The 18,251-nt window shown below is 51.4% G+C and overlaps 7 protein-coding genes across 7 annotated transcripts; 3 read left to right on the top strand and 4 right to left on the bottom strand.

Moving 5' to 3' along the window:
* Positions 1-552: 552 nt before the first annotated feature.
* On the bottom strand, positions 553-2,977 carry K460DRAFT_373623 (carbohydrate-binding module family 1 protein; the record flags this gene model as incomplete). Its single annotated transcript, XM_040934599.1, has 4 exons — positions 553-587; positions 642-825; positions 2,135-2,368; positions 2,399-2,977. The coding sequence occupies 4 exons, from the start codon at positions 2,975-2,977 to the stop codon at positions 553-555; spliced, it is 1,032 nt and encodes a 343-aa protein (XP_040794227.1).
* Positions 2,978-3,258: 281 nt separating this feature from the next.
* On the top strand, positions 3,259-4,479 carry K460DRAFT_298915 (uncharacterized protein). The gene is made up of 3 exons (XM_040929779.1): positions 3,259-3,353; positions 3,443-3,500; positions 3,563-4,479. The coding sequence occupies exons 1-3, from the start codon at positions 3,298-3,300 to the stop codon at positions 4,007-4,009; spliced, it is 561 nt and encodes a 186-aa protein (XP_040794226.1). The 5' UTR covers positions 3,259-3,297; the 3' UTR covers positions 4,010-4,479.
* A 97-nt stretch (positions 4,480-4,576) lies between these two features.
* K460DRAFT_424527 (S-adenosyl-L-methionine-dependent methyltransferase) lies at positions 4,577-7,203 on the top strand. Its single transcript, XM_040938219.1, has 4 exons — positions 4,577-5,023; positions 5,074-5,824; positions 5,874-6,131; positions 6,183-7,203. Exons 1-4 carry the CDS (start codon positions 4,603-4,605, stop codon positions 7,009-7,011), a joined length of 2,259 nt encoding a protein of 752 aa, XP_040794225.1. The 5' UTR covers positions 4,577-4,602; the 3' UTR covers positions 7,012-7,203.
* A 466-nt stretch (positions 7,204-7,669) lies between these two features.
* Positions 7,670-8,797, bottom strand: K460DRAFT_351567 (uncharacterized protein; the record flags this gene model as incomplete). Its single annotated transcript, XM_040931578.1, has 1 exon — positions 7,670-8,797. The coding sequence occupies one exon, from the start codon at positions 8,795-8,797 to the stop codon at positions 7,670-7,672; it is 1,128 nt and encodes a 375-aa protein (XP_040794224.1).
* A 1,939-nt stretch (positions 8,798-10,736) lies between these two features.
* On the bottom strand, positions 10,737-12,839 carry K460DRAFT_383020 (uncharacterized protein; the record flags this gene model as incomplete). Its single annotated transcript, XM_040935434.1, has 3 exons — positions 11,964-12,839; positions 11,110-11,711; positions 10,737-11,079 (listed from the first exon to the last, which is right to left on the bottom strand). The coding sequence occupies exons 1-3, from the start codon at positions 12,501-12,503 to the stop codon at positions 10,737-10,739; spliced, it is 1,485 nt and encodes a 494-aa protein (XP_040794223.1). The 5' UTR covers positions 12,504-12,839.
* Positions 12,840-13,459: 620 nt separating this feature from the next.
* Positions 13,460-14,817, bottom strand: K460DRAFT_298910 (SAICAR synthase-like protein; the record flags this gene model as incomplete). Its single annotated transcript, XM_040929778.1, has 2 exons — positions 13,460-14,469; positions 14,518-14,817. The coding sequence occupies 2 exons, from the start codon at positions 14,815-14,817 to the stop codon at positions 13,627-13,629; spliced, it is 1,143 nt and encodes a 380-aa protein (XP_040794222.1). The 3' UTR covers positions 13,460-13,626.
* A 1,556-nt stretch (positions 14,818-16,373) lies between these two features.
* K460DRAFT_373614 (uncharacterized protein) lies at positions 16,374-17,407 on the top strand (the record flags this gene model as incomplete). The annotated part of the gene is made up of 2 exons (XM_040934598.1): positions 16,374-16,533; positions 16,605-17,407. 2 exons carry the CDS (start codon positions 16,374-16,376, stop codon positions 17,405-17,407), a joined length of 963 nt encoding a protein of 320 aa, XP_040794221.1.
* Between the last annotated feature and the right edge of the window lie 844 nt (positions 17,408-18,251).

The raw sequence follows: 18,251 nt of genomic DNA, 5'->3' as shown, positions 1-18,251 counted from the left end.
ACGATCGATGGTGGGGCAGTCGAGACCTATGGAGGGGTAGCTCCATGTAAGTTCCGCGCCATCTTAGGACTTTATGTATGTTAGTCAGCGCAGTCAGCGTTGGTCATCATGTACAACAATATAATTACAGTTGTTGATAGTTGATGGCCAAGTTACTGCTTCGTAGAAGGAAAGAGGAGCAATACAGGTGTAGGTGTTCATCAATCTACAAACCTTTACTCCTGATTCCAAAAATAGAGCGTGATAACTTTCGACAATTTGCGAGAGGTATTATGCTTCTGCCAAACAGCAGCCTGGAGGGTTTTATCATACCGATGCGAAGGAGGTATTGGAACGAAAGACATAGCAGAAGACATGCAGGAGAAGGTATGTCACAAACTAAAGTCTTTTCTGGTCAACGAGCTGTGGAACACCGTGCACCATCGACCGATACTTATGTCTTAGAATGGATTGATTTATGCAAGAGCATGGCTGTTGGTAGGACTCAAAACATAGTAAACTACGCTTGAATAGCCCGAGGCCAGAGAGGAAAAACGCTCTTAGAGGCACTTATCAATCCTCGTCCGCAACGCACTGCTTGTACAACTCTGTTGAATATTAGCACTGTCCGTCCTTTCCAAAACTTTGAAACATAGACTTGCCGTTCTGTACCACACACTTCGCTCCCTTTACGCACTTCTTGCACCCCGTCCATGGCTTGCCGTCATAGTAGCCTCCACACTGATAATACAGCGGCACAGGGCATGCGGTGCTGCTTGGTCCTGTCTCCCCGCCGCTAGTCTTCGTCGGGCTGACCGTGGATTTCGGGGTGGAATGGGTGGTAGTCTAGCAGCAGAGTAAGTGTTATGTTGGTATGGCGGTAGAAAGGGCGCCAGGCAAAGCTCAAGTACAACGAGCTGGCTATAGGAAAGGACTGACCCTGATCGATTTCGTCGTAGTGGGCTTTGGGGTAATTGAAGGGACTGGCGTTGAGCCATCGTTGCAACTCCCTCCGATGCAAGTTATGGTATACGTCTGGCGCTTCTCTAACTGATTGTTTGCTGGAGCCTGGCGCGTATCAGTAACGATACGTAAGACCACGGATGATGCACGTACCGCCAAGCAGACTGGCGAGAGTGACGCAAAGAGTATGGCAAGAGTGGTGAGCTGCATGATGAGTTGCTGAGTGAAAATTATACTTCGTCAATGCACAGCAATGAAAGATCAATCGCCGTGAGATATACACTCCATATCTTATTATCGATATTTATACCGTACTTTAACTATCGCTTCGAACTGCGGGATGCTCGTAATCTCAGTCGTATGATTGATGTTGATATCGTTGGTACGAGCTTGTGCATGCGCAAGACTTCTATGGATAGTAACATGGCTGTGGCCAGGCCTCAATACGGGCCTCCCATAAGTGTAGCGTCGATATAGATTGAGATAGGCAATCTTTGGGTTACCTTACCTTGCTTAGTATAGTGGCTGCTGAACAAAATCATCGAAAACAGAACGAACGACAGGCTGAACGGCGGGTACAAGCCGTGGGAGTAACGGCCCAGATTACTGGGTACCTCGGTGCTGGTTCCCGGTTTTCGTGATCCTTGGTGGGAAGAAGTTACTAACAAGCATATAGACAATGCTGTCGGGTTGTGCAGTATCCCGCCTACGGACCGATATCCCCAAGATCGTGGTGGATGCTATTCTCGTTGCTTTCTTGCACGCTGGGTGGGGACGTCGTCTTTACCCGCATATTGATCCTTATTTCACCCTAGTCGAGCCATATATCTTTCCCAATGACTAAATCTACCAGCTACCAGTCTTCGTCGCGTTGCAGGTGAGTATATTGTTCGACATAGTTCGTCGTGACTAGACCCGTGAACCCGAACATTGGTGAAAAGCGTCATCAGCGAGGTGGTCGAGACCGGGTAAACGGGAAGGACGAAGGGGAACGGCAAGAGGGGACTAGAGCCTCGGGTGGCAAGGACTCGAAAGCGGTATTACGCGGGTAGGAGTCGAGAGTACCGTTGAAATGTAGTGGAAGCCATCGTTGGTAGTGTCTCATCAGTGCTCAGATGGCATGGCCGTTTCTTTCCTTCTCTTCTAAAGCACCGTTGCCTAGTAGATCTCCAACGCCAATCCACTTTCGAACCAGGAATGCGCCCTGTGGCCTTAGCTTTCTATAATAACCCTCCTCTTTGCCTAGCGTCTCGAAGTTGCGCTTTTTGTACCATTCCAACCCCTCTTCGTTCGTCTCCCATACATGCGCCGTCACGCATCTCACGCTATGCAGTTCCACCGCCTGCTTGACAACGGCTTGTAGGAGGTGCATAGCAATGCCGTGCGAGCGGTATGGCGCAAGGATACCGATTGTGGATATGTATAGCTGGGAGGTGGGTAGCAGACGGCAGCGGACGGCCCCGACGAGGTGTGGCTTTTCGGGCGAAGGGTTGACGGAGTCGTTCGAGGTAGGAGAGGAGTGCCATAGTGCCACGAGGGTGATGCTATGGTGTGGCTCGGTCATGGTCTCCTTGAAGAAGCTCTCGGGGTAGGGTATGGGCAGCGTGAGAGCAATCAGGCGCTTGAAGGCGGGCATCAGCTCTTCGGTGAGGGGTACGAGTTGGACGTTCGCAGGCAGGGGGTGAAGGGCGAACAGCTGTGGCAGGGACGGCTGCTGGACTGGGAGGGCGACGGGCGAGGGCACTCTTGAGGTGCCAGAAGAAGGCGTGACAGCCCGTGAAGAACGGGGGCTCTTCTTCGATCTGGGTCTCGATGGGGCTTGTAGGAAGTTGTCTGGGATGTCATTCCAGTTGTCCATGGCTGCAGGCACAGCGGTAGGAGCAGAGGCAACGCGAGTAGGGGCGGAGGCGGACTTTGGAGGAGGCGGCGGTCGATTGGGGACAGCTTTGGCTATGGGAGGTGGCTTTGTAGGCTGCTCATTCTGTCCGGTAGTCGTAGGCTTTTTTAGCCAGCTGCTCAGCGAAGACTGCAGCATTGCGAAGATGTTTAATGTGGTGGTTGCAGTTCGATGTGATTCGAGAGTTGGAGAGGAGGTTTGACGTTCAAATGACAAGACGAGCAGTGTGCAAGTATTAGGTGTCTTCTTCTCTTACAGCTAGACACTAATTATGTTGGGAATTGGTTGCGTCTACATTCCAGGCCAGCCCAACGTCGACCAACTTTCTGGTCGCAGCGTGCCTGCCGATCGCAGCCCCGTCCGCCGCTAGCGCGCTTTCCTCGGCCAAGCCGTCAACTCCGACTCTTTCCAGTTGCAACATCATCGCGCACGCATCCCGCACCTCCGCCAACACAGCAATGGGGGCAGAGAACTCGAAACCCTCCTCGGAGGTCAGCCAGCATGTCTTCTCGCCGTATGTATCCCCTAATCGAGCCAATGGCTTTGGCCTTGCATTGTATGCTATCCTACGTCTTGGAACATTGCTGATAAGTTTGCGCGCAGCGATCATCCCGTTCGGTTCTCGAATGAACTCGTCGGTTCGATCCAAAAGAACACTTTTGTGAGTCGCCTACGGCATGGAACCAGACACTGGTGGTGGAATGGGACTGATGGCTAGATCAGACGGACTCAACACGCTCCAAGCAGCAAGAACTCCAATACCAGGAACGTCTAACCGCCGAGCTCGAGAAGCTGCGCGAGCAAGAAACACAGAACTTCTCCAAGTTCAGCGAAGCCCTCTCCGGCGAACCTGAGCAGCCCAGCGAACCCTCCCTCGTCGAGAAGATATCAGACGCAACTTCGTCCAAGTCGACACTCGCGGAGAAGCAACGACAGAAGGACATGAGCAACCAGAGTGTGACCAAAGAGATCGAGCAGTTGAAGGCGAAGCTCGAGAAGAGGCGGAAGCTGGAGCAGGTCGATGCGGATGTGAGCAAGGCGAAGGAGGCTGTCGTTGCTTGTTTGAGGACGAATGACCGACGGCCACTCGATTGCTGGCAAGAGGTCGAGGCATTCAAGAAGGAGGTGGGGCGGTTGGAGAAGGATTTTGTGGAGAGGACAATTAGATGAGGGACCAGATGAAGGCATTCTCGTGAAGTTTCAGCTAGGGCTTTTGTATAGATAGGCTGGGTGAGGTATAGTACCCGGGTGGGCTGTTCCCTGTTCAAGTCTCATGAGACTCGTTCATCTCCTCCTTCTCTTTTCACATCGTCCTCTGCCCTCACATTATTTCTCGTGCCTACGCCTGGCTCTACGGCGCGTGACCAAGCACTCACATGTTCGCATCCAGTGGTTCGACTTTCTCTTATGGGAGCTACACCATCTTATTTCTTTCCACACACATGAAGCCCAGGTTTATAAGCTTCCTATTTCATTCACATCAAGCCTAAATCTACAAGTACTTCCCCTCACCCCACATTCACCGTTGTTTATACGCTTCACCCCCGTTTGTTGCATCACATGACGTGCACGAATCCTCATTCACCATGTATACGCAACTCCCGGCAGATTGGTAGCCGTTACCATAGCTTTAAGCGTGTACAGTTTACTGCCGCCGTCGCCTCGTCTCTCACCTCTACCTCCACCTGTAACCTTGCCTACACGATCCACTGCGAACTACGACATTACTTTGGGAAACGCGAGAACCCCGACGTATCACCACCATGTCGGGTTGTAGTCTCGAGGACGCCATCTCCTTCAGCGACGACGAAGATGGAACTGTAGCCTACTCTGAAGACGAGGTAGATGTTCAGCGATACGATTCAGAGGATTCTGTCGATGAAGATGAGCCAATCGCAAATGAGAGCGACGAAGACGACGACCTCTCTTTCTATGAGACTGCGCCACCGAGTTCCGATCCTTTACCGGAATCTTTCGAGCTGCCGAAACTATCGCTCGAATGTGGCGATATTCGCCCCGACAGTGTTGTCGAGCTTAAGGATCATTCTGGACGAACCTCCAAACACCTTCTTTCCGGTGATTTCTTCTTAGTCCGGAGCATCGTTGAAAATGTTCACACTGAGGAAGTAGTCATCCGAGGGTACCGCATGAGGCGCGTCGAGTATCTACAACCACTCTTTGACCGTATGTAAACCCAGGGCACTTTCGGGGTGTTTTTATTGACGGCAATGTAGGCAAGTTGAATGACCTATTCATCCTGATTGAGGTACAAGAAGGCGATCAGCGACCGCGCTTTGTTCAAGGCCTACAGGAAATATCTTGCGAGGAGGTCACTCGCATCCGCCGATGTGTCTTCACGAACCTCAACTATGAGTTACTCGGCCAATCGCAAGTTAACTCTCGCGTACCGCTTCGATTGAAGACCAAGGACGAAATAAGGGAATGGGTTTTCCAGAAGGGCAGACTCATCTGCCGCTGGGTGCATGTGGTGGAACAACACTACAATGCGAAGTCATACGGCGGTGAAGCTCGACGAGTGCTTAAACGAGAAGTTGCAGAATTCTCTCAGCACGAGATTGTGGTAGAGTCCTCTTCAACTTCAACACCGATACCAATGGCACGCGCAAGTTCAAGTACCACGCAGCCTCCATTAGCACAGAGCCATAAGCGCAATGGCTCTGTACAAGAGGCGCCCAACCCCTCGAAACGATTGCAACATTGTCCCCGTAAATGTCCAGCTTACACTTTTGGCGACGGTTACTGTGGATGTGGAGGTTGTTCCGCGGGTGCTCAGCAAGCTGGCTATCAGATTCTATGGGGATTAGAAAAAGATGCTAAAGCCATGCAAGCGTACAAGAAGAATTTTCCCGGCGCGGTGCACCTCGAAATGGATGCACACGACTTCCCTAACATGGCTAGACGGTGTATACACGGTTGCGACCATTTGCACATGAGTTGCCCATGTTGCTTCTGGAGTGTGGCGCAGTAAGTATTCTACCCATACTTGTCTCCGATCGTTTCGCTCATTGAACAGTACCGTAGATGGCAAGAATGACGAAGCTAATATGATGACGCTGTTCACCGTTGAAGCCTGGCTCCACAAGGTTAAGCCTAGGACTTTTAGCCTGGAACAGGCGCCCGGTCTACTGACACAGGAAAAGCATAGAAAGTTTTTCCGAATTCTTGTGAATGGTATCCTAAATCGAGGGTACAACGTTAGATGGAAGATCCAAGATCAAGCTTGGTTTGGCATCGCCCAACACCGAAGGAGGCTTGTCTTCGTAGGTGCTAAGTAGGTCTGGGAGTTCTTATTGTCATGATCCTGTTATACTAACTTGGACAGAATTGGTATTCCTTTACCACCATTCCCAAGCCCCATACACGGTCCAACCAATAGCGGACTCAAGCGATATGTCACTATCAAAGATGCCCTACAACCGCTTGAGCAACAAGCTTTCAGCTTTCAGCGAGATACATACCACCAACCACACCTCGAAAAGCCTATATTAGACAGGGAGGCTTTCGATCCTCACGTCAACCTGGCAAAATGCATCACTACTTCAGGTGGCGAGAACGTGCACCACTCTGGGAAGAGAGCAAATACCTGCCGAGAGTTGGCGCAATTTCAAGGATTCCCCGCGAATTTCCGCTTCACAGGTTCCGCCACGGAGGCCAAAAAGCAGTGCGGTAATGCCTGGCCAGTTAAAGCAAACAAGATCTACTTCCTTACCTGGGCTGCGCATATGGAAGCCTTTGACCACGGGTTCATCGACGCCGAAGACGAAGTGCTTGACATTTACGAGTTCCTCGAGAACAAGGGCATCACCATCCCCAAGCCAGCGCCTATCGAACTTGACTTCTTCGCAACCCCTCCACGTCATTCTACCCGTGAGCCAGAGCCAGAATATCGGTATCTCTCACGCATCGAAAAGACCGTCCAGCCTCGCGGCCCGCTACAAATCTGGGCGAAACGGAAGGAGCTAGACCCGCTGCCGCAGCGTAGGAGAAGGAACAATACACGCCAGCCCGTCGTCTTCTCCAGCGGTCTGTCCCATGACACTGAAGCCTCCTCCTCCCGCACAGAACCGTCCACCGTTCGCCGCCGCAAGCAGCATCGTCAAGTCCTTTTGGACGGAGAAATTATCACCATCCCTGATTCAGACTCGGAATAAACAACCGCGTATTCTTGTGCGATGCGAACATGTATGCATCCAGACACAATATGTGGTGTCCAGAGTTTGCAACGCAGCATATGCCGGCTTTTTCCCTGTTGTTGCGCCGCCGAGGGAGAAAATCGTCGGCCTTCGCCTTCATTACTGCTTTTTTGTTTTTACTCATGCGACAAACATGTTAACACGTTGCTACATGGATGACAGTTGCCGTTGTCAACCCTTTGTGAGCTGAGGAGGATTTTCGTTTGCTTTGCGAACCATATCGGCGCGACACTACGAGATGTATCACGCCCTTTTCCAGATGTTTGAAGAGCATCCTACGATAGCCTCACGATATTCTGGCTATCACTTAATGAGTTGATCTGCGTCCATACGATAGCCTAATGACAGCCTGGCTACCAGTTAGTGTGACTAGGATCGGAAGTATTAGGATTTGCAGAGTGTCTTTTAGAAAACTGAACGTCTTGCACAGCCCTGTACGTCTTACGTCTAAGGGCGATAATAATAGGAAAATACTTACATCCTATATTTCGCTTACACTCGTGTATCAGCCTGTATTAGGTAGAAGATAAGTATGCTTTTACTTTCTTACTATTCTACGCGTGTGAGATAATACTCTGAGAACTGTGTTTGTTTTCCTTGGGCTAAGAAATATCTTCTAGCACATAACCCTCGCCCCCACACCCTCTTTCCCTAACACAACTCTCCCAGACCATGTAATGGCAATAATCCCCGCTAAATCGATACTTTGAACATGCTCTTTTTCCTCTCTACCATCCCCACTGTCTTCACTAACAACTCCATCCTCGCCATCATGGCTAATATCCTCCATCAACGCTCTAAGTCTCACCTCGCTCCTAGCAAACAACACCTGCCCGACGAGAAACACCAAACTACTCTGCAGCAAAACCGCCCTATCGACCACAAAGTCAAAATACGATTCAGGGAAAGAGAAATGTAACGGGATAGTTTCGAGCGGGAGATTTGCCAGTGCAGATTTGAAGCGTAGGTGTGTGTCTGCGGCGTGGAAGCCGGTGAGGAGGGTTTGGATGGAGAGCGGCGAGTCATCTTCTTCGTCTGCGTCTGATTCTTGAGGCTCAAGGTCCGAGTCGGAGTCAGAGTCGGAATCTGAATCTACTACCAGTCCATCATCCAACCCATTCAATTTGTTATCAGTAAAACATGTAGACGTAGCAGCAGCATAACGCCTTGTATCCGCGCACAGCTTCAGCGTCAACAGCGTTCCCGTCACCGCTCGCAGCATATGCGATAAGCTGGTTACATAGCGCTCTGCGCCCACGCATGCGAGTACCTTGACTGACTTCTCCATAGCAGCAGCAGTAGCACAGCTCATGGGCGGTCTCTTTATCATCGTCCTCGGTGGTGATGCTGGTAGTGGACAGTACAACAAATCCACCTCCAGATGCCTCACGAGCGGTAAATCTTTCAGCTGAAGTGGTGGTTCGAAGGCGCCTGAACCATCTTCTTTTCCGCATCTAGCTCCTCTTTCGCTTCCTCCACTTCTGGTCATCTGGGTGTGGAGCGGTACTACGGAGGTGATGTAGAAAGTGTTCTTCCCGAGAAAAATGGAGTGGGCTTCGGTGTAGATTTGCTTGTTTACGCGCAAGATGGCCGTGTGCAGATTGTATTTTTTGTCGAGACGCGCGGTTGGGCCTTTGAGTGGCGTGCAGGCGACGAGAAGGTGTTCGTAGATTTGTAGCCGGAGTTCTGGCGGGAGGATATCTAGGAGGGGAGAGCGAGGTGTTGGTGTTGTTGTCGGAGCCATGACTGCTACAGTGGTGGTGGTCTGGGGACAGGAACGTTGCTGAAGTATAATGAAGCCCAGAATATTTTCGTCCTCTTGACTTGAATGTAATTCAGTATCCGTGCTTTTCTTTGAAAAAGCTCGATTCTCCAAAGAATGCCAAAAAGATGGCCAAATCTCAAGATGTCGATCGAAACTTATAGTAAGGCGCAAGTACTCTACCTTTGTACCTTTTCCTGTCCACTATCCCACCATATCTGCGTCATAAGGTGGAGTGATCAGACATCTTCTCGTCCCTCCTTCCAAGTGCCGTGCATGCGCTTCACCCTTACTCGCGATACCTAGCTAAACCGGAATATCCCAGCTGCACATATTTCAGATTTTTCCCTCCGCAAACTTTCGGTCGCGACGACCATCTTCGCTGCCGACTATTCATAGCCACGCGATTCACAAACCGTTTGTTTGGCGCGCATTTTTGTACTTGTCTCGGGGACGCTTCGGAGGACTCTCCGGTGAGTTCCAGCAGAGAGAGAAACACAGGAGATCGTACAAAGGAAATTCGATGTGCGTTGCTTGCTAGCTGCCTAGGACGTACCATTCGGACATGCGCGGGGAGCAGTAAAGCTACTACAGTTACGGAGTAAAGTCCTCTTAGTGCATCTCGGCATGGTGTAGTGTATGAGTTGCGGTGGTGTGAGTGAGGCTTTGTTCCGTTGTCATGCATGGCATTCACACAGGGCAAACTGACTCTAGCCCGCGGAGGGAAAAGACGTCTAGGCATGCGTCTGCAACTAGGAAATCCCCCCGCCCCTTATTATTGACAGCATGTACTAAGCGATCAGATAACGGGTGGCGAATAGCGGGTAGGAGAAGAGAAGAGAAGCAGTATAGTGAAGTGTAGTATAGCGCCCGAAACAGCACTACAGTTGTTGACCTAGCAATCAGTTTTTCCACAAATCTCATCAATGCACTACGCAAGTAAGTTTACCAGTAGAGAGCTCCCAACAAACCTCCGCCACGCCGGTACGCACGTGTATCGGACTCTCCGCGATGAGGGATCAGTATCATCGTTTATCCTCGCGGAAGGACCCGCTTCCCGCCGAGCAAAAGCTTGAGCAATGCTTGAGTAACAAAGGGCTATCCTTGCATACCATGCGAGCGTTCTAGATTGCTGCGTAGCCAAGCTTAGCTCAGCTCAACTCATTGGTTTGATAGAGATCGACACAGCTACAGACAAAGAGAGAAACATTCACAACGCAATGTACCATGTAAGCGTGCCAGACAAACCTGACTCGCTTTACCTAACCTTCCCTTGACCCGACAAACAAACAAAACACTATCATTACACAAAAGCGGAGAGCAACACCGAAACAACCCCAGCCCATCTCAAAAGCGCACTATACAGTGAAAAAGTTTGAGGCTACGTCATCCGGACACAGCACTCCGTCAAAAGGGCCGAAAGGAAACACAACGCATTCACCTCGCTCCAAAGAAATTGTTGGGGAAGGCAGCCCGATCCCAGGTGTTGGGATGTCATGCATGCACGCGTTCATGCAACATATAGGTGGGGGGGAACACAGCATAAAATTACCATAACCTAAGAGATTCTGGGCTGGGCTGGGCTGGACTGGAAAGACAGCCGATGGAAGAATGGGGGGAAAAAACTAAACAAGGCAAGAGATGTAGAGCTGTGCCCCATTTGGGAATAGACTACGAGATTCGAGTTTCGAATTTGCTACCTTGCATCGCCATTCCCGCAGATGCGTCTCTCCATTCGCCATGTGGTCGTTAAGTCGTGAGTTCGTTTGTCCATGTACGTACAATAGCGGTCTCGAACCGAGGACTAAATAGGAAAAGGAAAGCACCAAAACACAATATAGGAAGGAATTATCATACATTAACCTCGTTGAATGCGTTCACCAGGCTAGAATACCGAGGTGGTAAGACCTGCGTAGGAAATCTAGTAATCCCTTCGTCGCCTCCTGTGCGTCTTAGCAGGCGACCCATCGCCCTCGGAATCACTACTAAAGTAGTCGTGATCCACGCGACCATTATCATAACCATGATCAGGGCGTTGATCGCGGTCGTATCTGTCTCTGCGAGCGTCCCTGTCCTCTGGGCCACGAGACTTTGAACGGAAGCGGTCGACGATGCTCTTGCTTCTAGCACGGATGCCACGAGGTGGACTTCGGTCACGGCTGCGCGCTCGATCGCTGGCTCTGGGCCTCGAGCGAGACCGGGAACGAGATCGCGACGGTGATCGACGGCCACCTCTACTCCTGTAGCCTGTTAGGAACCCGCAACTCCAGAAACACATGAATGAAGTGACTTACTTGGATCGCTTATCAACAATGGCTCTGCCCCCTAAGGCACCTGCTGCAACACCTGCAAGCGTAGTTAGCCTACTTTTGCCCATCTGCCTACCAGCAAGTCCCCCCGCCAACGCACCTCCCACCGTAGCCGCCAGACCCCTTTCACGCAGATCCATGCCATCGAATCTGTCACGCACTTTAGCCATGCGCGAACTCTCTCGATGCTGGTCATCTCTGCGGGAATGGGAGGAATGGGTGTCTGCAGACCTCGCCCTGTGCCGGTGTTCTCGGCGGGGTTTGGTGCTGCCACGACGGCTGGGTGGTTGGTCGACGTAGGGGGTGATTTGCTGGTTGGAAGCAGCAGACGTGTAGGGCTGTGAGTTTGATCTTTGTCGGGTGAAGGGTGGCGCTGTGGGGTAGGCATTGCTGGCAGGGTAGTCGGCTGGGTTGTAGGGAACATAGGGGGAGTTCGCGGCGCCTGTTTGGGGAGGAATAACTACGTTCACAGGAGGAGATGGTGCGTAACCAGGACCAGGAGTGTAACGCGCCGCGGTAGAAGAAGCTCGATGCCCATCGTGCGGCCCAACAGATGGCTGCGTAGGGTATGGCTGGGCGGCTGCTGGCTTGGGTGTGTTAGTAAGTGCCCGTTGGAGCAAGGCCGCAAGAGGCGGCTCATAGGTAGGCGAAAAAGCAGCAGAAACAGGAGTACCGCGAGAAAGAGTCTCAAGTAAAGGGGGCGGGAAAGAGAAGGGAGACAAGGGGGTCGAAGCTGTCCGGCTTGGCAACATCGGTGGACAAGAGTTCACCGGCGTTGGATGCTCGGGCGTCATCGGAAGTGTTGTGGTTGCGCGTCGAAAAGGAGAGAATCTATTTACCTGAGGGGAATATCCGTACGCGGGCGCGGTTGGTGACGGTTGGTAGTCGTCATGCGCTGGCCTTGAACTGTACTCTTGAGGATTGTACGGTTTGTACTCTCCAGAGGAAGGTGGAGGAGGGAAGTAGGGCTCTCCTCGCTCTGCTTGCGCCATATCTCTATAGTCGCCGTGCTCTGGCTCAAAGTCCCTGCTATTGCGCCTGTTGTGTCTTCCACGACTCATACTCCTGCTAGGATTTCTGCCCGCGCTCTTTGCCCGGCGTCTATCTCTCTTCCTTCGCTCTCGCTCTCGTTCGTAGTCGGTATCGTCGTATGCGCTGTAGTCTGAGTAGTCGGTTGGCGGGGTGCGGTCTCGTCGTGAGCCTCGTCTGCTGGACCTCTGCTCGCTCGCGGGTCGTGACTTGTCCTTGCGGTCTTTTCGGCCTTTGTCGATGTCTTTCTTCTCCTGCGGGGTGAAGAAGCCACCTGGGATTTTCTCGAAGAACTTGTCGGGAATCTGCTCTGCGCCGTAGCCCAGCGCCTTGAATGCGAGGACCGACATGTTTAATGCGGGCGCGAATCCGGATGTTTTGACCGGAACGGTGACGTAGGACTCGGCGAGCGATGCTCTGATTGGGCGCGATCAGTCCCAGCAGCAGCGCCAGCAAGGCTCGACAAGGGATAGCGTACAGTAGGGTGTGGTGAGGGAGTGGCGGGTTTCGCTTCGATGTTTTGATAGTGTGTAAACAATGTAAATGGTGTTGTAGATGGAGTTGCGCGCACAGGGAGGGAGGTCTTCGAGAGCTGGCGTGCTGGGGAGAAGCGAGGTATAAAGGCGGAAGTAGCAAGTGCGTTTTAGCTGGGCAGTAGGAAGGAAGCAATTACAGGCGTCGTATTGATGCGCCTAACTCGACGATACCGCAGATATTCGACATGGTACAATTTACTTTTACCGCGGCGTGTTGCAGAGTGGCTACAATGACATCATACGTCATACGGGCACCGCGGACCTCGCATATGGAGCCGCATCGCGAGGCACGATGCATTTGCCGCAATCTGAATCTTCCTTGTGCAGGACTAATCAGCCATAACACGCACGTTTACTGGGTAGATCTTGAGATGTTATTAAACATATTCTTCGCGATCTAGTATCGCTATGATGCGCAGCTCTTCAACGTCGTCCAAGATGGTCTCGTGGCCTAATAGCCGTCTCTCTTCCACAGCCGGTCTTCCACAGCCGGAGTTGCATCTGATTCAAAGCCGTGATCATCCTAGTCGTAGCCCGGTAGCAAGTCTCAGACTATACTGGGCACGTAGGGGTCACATTCCAGGCCGCAACCTATCGTGAGATGCCCCACATGGTGCCCGGGTGGTGTGTTGGCAGCATCGTCAGCTTCAAACCCAAGCCACGCGCGCGCTTGGATCCATGTGCGATGACGCCATGTTCGAGCACCCTTCACCGCCAAAGACCAATTATTCACAGTAGTGCTCAATGTCGTCAGGCATGTTTCAGTGCACGGCTAAGCTGTTCACGTAGCTTGCGACATGTCTGTTCTACGCGGCGATGAAGCATTACAGTATATGGGTATCTTATATCCTCAAAGGCAAAAAACTCCATCGCTAAATGACAAATGACAATCTCAACCTAGCATAGAAAGCGCTCGACCTCTTATCGTGGTTACTCTTCACCCCAGGTGGGGTGGCGGACTCCGCAGCTCGCCTGAAGGTCGTCCTGCGCTATCCGGGACTTCGACCATGTCCTCGACCATACCGAGGAACCTCTGCCTATACTCCTCGCTGGTCGTAGTAATGCTCATCGGGCCATGGTCCTTACCCCATTTCACAAAGTTGAAGAACTTCACCAGGCCCGTAAGAGTCTGTGCTTGCAGTGCGTCTTTCGCCCAGAAAAAGTCCAGGATGATGGCTCGATAAACCCACTTGCCATCGCGCGATACCACGCCATTGCGCCAGGAGGAACCGCGGCCTGGTGGGGTGGGAATCTTGTCGCTGTCGGACGAATTCAGGTCGGCTGGATAGCGTACCAGGAACAGAGAGTAATCGACTGCGTTGTTCTCTTGTAGAATCTTGGAGTCTTGAGACAGCTGCGATACTAGCTCCTCTTTTTGGTCGATTGTCACCCGGACCTTGTCGTCGAACTCATCGATGAGGCGCTCCTTCACACTCTCCGGAGCTAGCCTGCCACCTGCCACATCTCGCTCAGGGTAGAAGTAGTCGTTTGGCTTGAGGTCGTATGTTTCCCATTGCTTCTGTTGGTTCTTGCTGCAGCTGGATTTTCCATATAAAATGTTTTCCATAATCATGTGATGGCTAGGTGCAGTACCGATTGCCGTTCCCATGGTGTAGGTTTGGCAGTATAGGAGGTCGGTTATCCGGACGAGAAGGGAGTTTTGGTTCAGCTCCATGTGCTCGACATAAGGATCGAGGAGACGCTGGCGAAAGAAGGATTGCTCGAATTTTCGGGGCAGGGATTTGATCAGGTACTTGGAGTTGGGCGTAGTGAAGAAGGTCTACAATGGTTAGCCATGTCTTATGCCATCGGAAAGTATTTCACGTACCGATCCAGAGTAGCCCAAATCTCCAACAGCAACCAGGTCCGTTCGCTTATTCTTACTCGGACTGCGGAAGCTCTCCACATACTCCTCCTCTTCGATACCCCAGGTCTCATTTCTCATTTTCTTGAATAGTCCTGCGCGGTATCTCGCAAGCGTGAGATTGAAGAATGTGAAAAAGGCCAAAATACGCGTAAGCAGGCCGGGTCGCGCTTCTTCATTTGCTTCTGTGTCATCCTGGGAGGGTTTGGTCCTGAAGATAGCGCGTAGGATCGAGGTGCTAATGAGACGGTCTCGATAACCCATTTTGACGGATAGAATCGCTGCAAGGCTGCTGTAGAGCGATATGAGGATCATAGGCAGAAGTTCGTGTCGCGTTAGACGTTCGTGACGTCACCCACGCTAGCACAGATAACATATCCATTGCACCTCTGAACGATCAGAATGCTCCTCACAAGCCTCTACCCAAGTTTGTAGCAGAGTAAGTGGGTGCCAGGACGAGCGACAGCCAACACCGCCTTTAAAGGTTACCGACAATTGGTCCTTCGAACCCTTGCACCCTGCAGGCTTTCAACACCAGCCGGTTCCAGGCATCCATCCCATATAGAGCATCTGATGTCTCCCAAATAATTTATCACACGTTGTCAGCAACTAGGTGGGCTTGCCAAAGAAGCTGCCTGCCACGAGAGTCAGCCCCGTCCCCTAATCCGCACACTATTTCTTTAGATTTTAGGCACCCAGTCAACCTTGACCCGTGTCTTGCAGGATTATGTCTCCATTGTCTTGAATCCGACACATGTTGCGAGCACAAACTGCCGCAACTATACAGAGCCTGCTGTTTTGCCGCTGCGTATATTGGCTGCATGATCACTACCGTTGTACTCCAAGTCGACTTTCAAGTATCCAGGGCCTCGCAGGCAACCACCCTTACGGTCTTCGAACTGCTCTGCCGGTTGTACAACAATCGTCCACGAGCATCTCGAACCACCACTAAGATCTAACATCTTGCATCGAGACGATGGCAAGCCGGACGGGGTTTGACTCGCGGTTCCGTGGGATCCCCACTTTCCCGTGTCACAATAATGGCGAACGACAAGTACAGAAGTACAGAAAGCACGAGGAATCCACCAAACTAACAAGGCATGCCTTAGCGTCGTCGGGAATTCGGAAATAGTATGATGGTGTGCCCCTATGCACTACGCCCCCTAGCCACTTCAAATTATTGTACATGGAGTACTACTCATGGTGCTAGATCGTGTGTAGTAACATACGCCTCCTTCTATGATCTAGCCATCATGGCATTACGTTGTTGCAGCGTATTATTCTCAATTTCGTCGTTGCTAACAACGCAGAATGCATGTCAACCTCGTAAACATACAGTAGCAAGCATGGCGTAACCCTACCATCACCGCATCTAGCCCCACTAGATTTCTAGACTCTCCCAGTACCGTGTCCAAGGTCCCTAGTTGGCCCTCCAATGGTTGCCGCCGCGGTTCGTCTCACGTAACCAAAGATCCGCCTCCACTAGATTCGGCGTCGAACGTATCCAGGTCGCCAGTGATATCTCCCCTGTTCTTATCGACAAAGCATGCCCTCCTCTCTTGCTCCCTGTATTGCAGAGCTAGATAGCTCACATTGTATGAGCTTACTGGGGCTTTTGAACCTGCCTATCTGGGAGACTGAAACAATATATGTATAAAGCGACAATGAGGTCCTTCACGATAAAGTCTTTAGTGAATCCTCAGGTCGGACCGAGAATTCGTATCACATTGAACTTGTAGCAGGTATCACGACGCTTCTGTTACTTTGTATCCCGATTGCTATCTCTTCATTCTGACATATACCTTACCCCTCGGCCAACCATGGCCACTGCAGAAGTCCAACAGCAACCCGCTCAAGAGCCCGCGCCAGCCTTACCAGACTATCTCACCGACCCCGATGCGGTCCTCAAGGATCAAGATGCAAAGTGGCGATACGGTAGGGCGCCAGACTACTCCAAGACACGGAAAGTCTTTACAGAGAGTAAGTAAACCCCATCACATAAACAACTCCCACATCCCAGTTCCTACCAACATGGCATGACTCCACTCCAGCAAAGCAAATGACGCACGAAGCCAACTCGCTCCCCTCGCTCGTCCAAAACCTCGTCAAAAACTGGGAAGTCGAAGCGTCCTTCAAGCCCGTCCTATCCGACTGGCGCACCATCGACCACGAAAACTACTCCTTCGCCATCAACGGCGGCGCGCCCGAAGGCGCAGAAGCAATGCTAAAGGTAGGTACGTACAACGCCATCATCGCGCCGAACGAGTACTACTCGCCCGCGCACAGCGACTTTGCGTCCTCGCACAAGACGTTCAAGCGCATGATGCCCACGTTTGCATGGGAGGTGCTGGAAGTCTACAGTGGGCCGCCGACGGTCAGTTTCCGCTGGCGACACTGGGGCACCATGAAGAACGATTACGTCGGGCTGAATGATAAGGGGGAGAAGGTTACGGCCAAGGCGCATGGTGGTGTGATTGATATCCAGGGTGTTACGGTTGCGAGTGTGAATGCGAAGGTGCAGTTGCAGAGTGTGCGGACTTGGTTCGATCCTATGGATATGTTTCGCCAGATTGATCCGGATGGGGTGGTCAAGAGGGAGGTTGTTCCTCGGGGCGTGGCGCCTGCTGATGCGGTTGATGAGGCGCAGGCTGGTGTTGAGGTGCCGGGGGAGCAGACGCTGCCGGATCGAACGGTTCAGACGGTAGAAGAGGCGAAGCAAACGGAGGTGAAGATGGATAGCGAATCGAGTGAGGCGTCGAGGGCTCAGGAGCTTCCTGCTGGGCATGCTCTTGTTTCTGAGAATGGGACAGGTAATGCTGGGGTCTGTCCTTTCATATCTCAGGTGTCTTGTTGAGCTCAATGTGGTACATATTCGAGAAAAGTTGTGTCATTAGGGTATACAGGATGAGCCCAGACGATTTCCACTTTTGATATAAGGACTTTACCTTAATCCTAAAATTTCCTCTCTCGTTCCCATCGCACTCATTCACTTCAACTCGCTCCAGTAATGATCATGGTATGCATTACTATCTCAGCGTAACTTATCAAGATCTAGGTCCTTTGATATAATGATAGATGCCCAATCTTCTGTCTCTTTCAATTAACTTTGATGAAAGAATGAAAAAAGACATCCGCGCTCAAGTTGTACACAATTCCATCTTGGAAACTACCCGAGTGAGTGGTATACGTGCACCTAACCACTTCTCATCCAGTTTCATTTCAAGATCTCTAAAGCACGAAGTGAATAACCATGATTCAGAGAGTGTAGGAGAGAGTACCGAAATATCATATCCTTTTCAAGTGGTTCAGCGCGAAGAGAGAATTTGAGCTTGGGAATTGGGATTGGAGATGAAACTGGCTTTATTGTATGATTGGATAAGTGTACTATGGAACTAAAGAGTCACAGTCCATAATTCCATGGCTCATCTCTATTAGCGCCATGTTCTCCATATGATATGGTATGATGCTGACGTCCGTCTACCAGGTCGCGATTACGATATACCGTCCCCTGGGATGAGACGAGCTCGACCCAAAACTACACGTGTTGTCCTGGGGCGAATCATTCACCATCCTTATCTCATCTGACTGGAGTCCACAATGCGCACGTTCAGGCTCTTTCATCATAGCCTCTCGATGCGATGAAAGACTAGGGTGCTTCGTCATATTACCACGTACCTCGACTGTCGACGCGCGTTGTT

The sequence above is a fragment of the Cucurbitaria berberidis genome, assembly GCF_010015615.1.
Source record: "Cucurbitaria berberidis CBS 394.84 unplaced genomic scaffold K460scaffold_1, whole genome shotgun sequence".
NCBI lineage: Eukaryota > Fungi > Ascomycota > Dothideomycetes > Pleosporales > Cucurbitariaceae > Cucurbitaria > Cucurbitaria berberidis.
Note: the sequence above shows the minus strand (reverse complement) of the source record. Positions and strands in the feature narration are given on the sequence as shown.

Bases quoted from the DNA above. Each gene is read 5' to 3' on its own strand.
- K460DRAFT_298915 (XM_040929779.1), top strand. From the start codon at position 3,298: ATGGGGGCAGAGAACTCGAAACCCTCCTCGGAGGTCAGCCAGCATGTC. The intron at 3,354-3,442 runs GTATGTATCCCC...GTTTGCGCGCAG, and splicing joins AGCCAGCATGTCTTCTCGCC to CGATCATCCCGTTCGGTTCT. The intron at 3,501-3,562 runs GTGAGTCGCCTA...TGGCTAGATCAG, and splicing joins CGATCCAAAAGAACACTTTT to ACGGACTCAACACGCTCCAA.
- K460DRAFT_424527 (XM_040938219.1), top strand. From the start codon at position 4,603: ATGTCGGGTTGTAGTCTCGAGGACGCCATCTCCTTCAGCGACGACGAA. The intron at 5,825-5,873 runs GTAAGTATTCTA...CTCATTGAACAG, and splicing joins TGCTTCTGGAGTGTGGCGCA to TACCGTAGATGGCAAGAATG. The intron at 6,132-6,182 runs GTAGGTCTGGGA...TAACTTGGACAG, and splicing joins CTTGTCTTCGTAGGTGCTAA to AATTGGTATTCCTTTACCAC.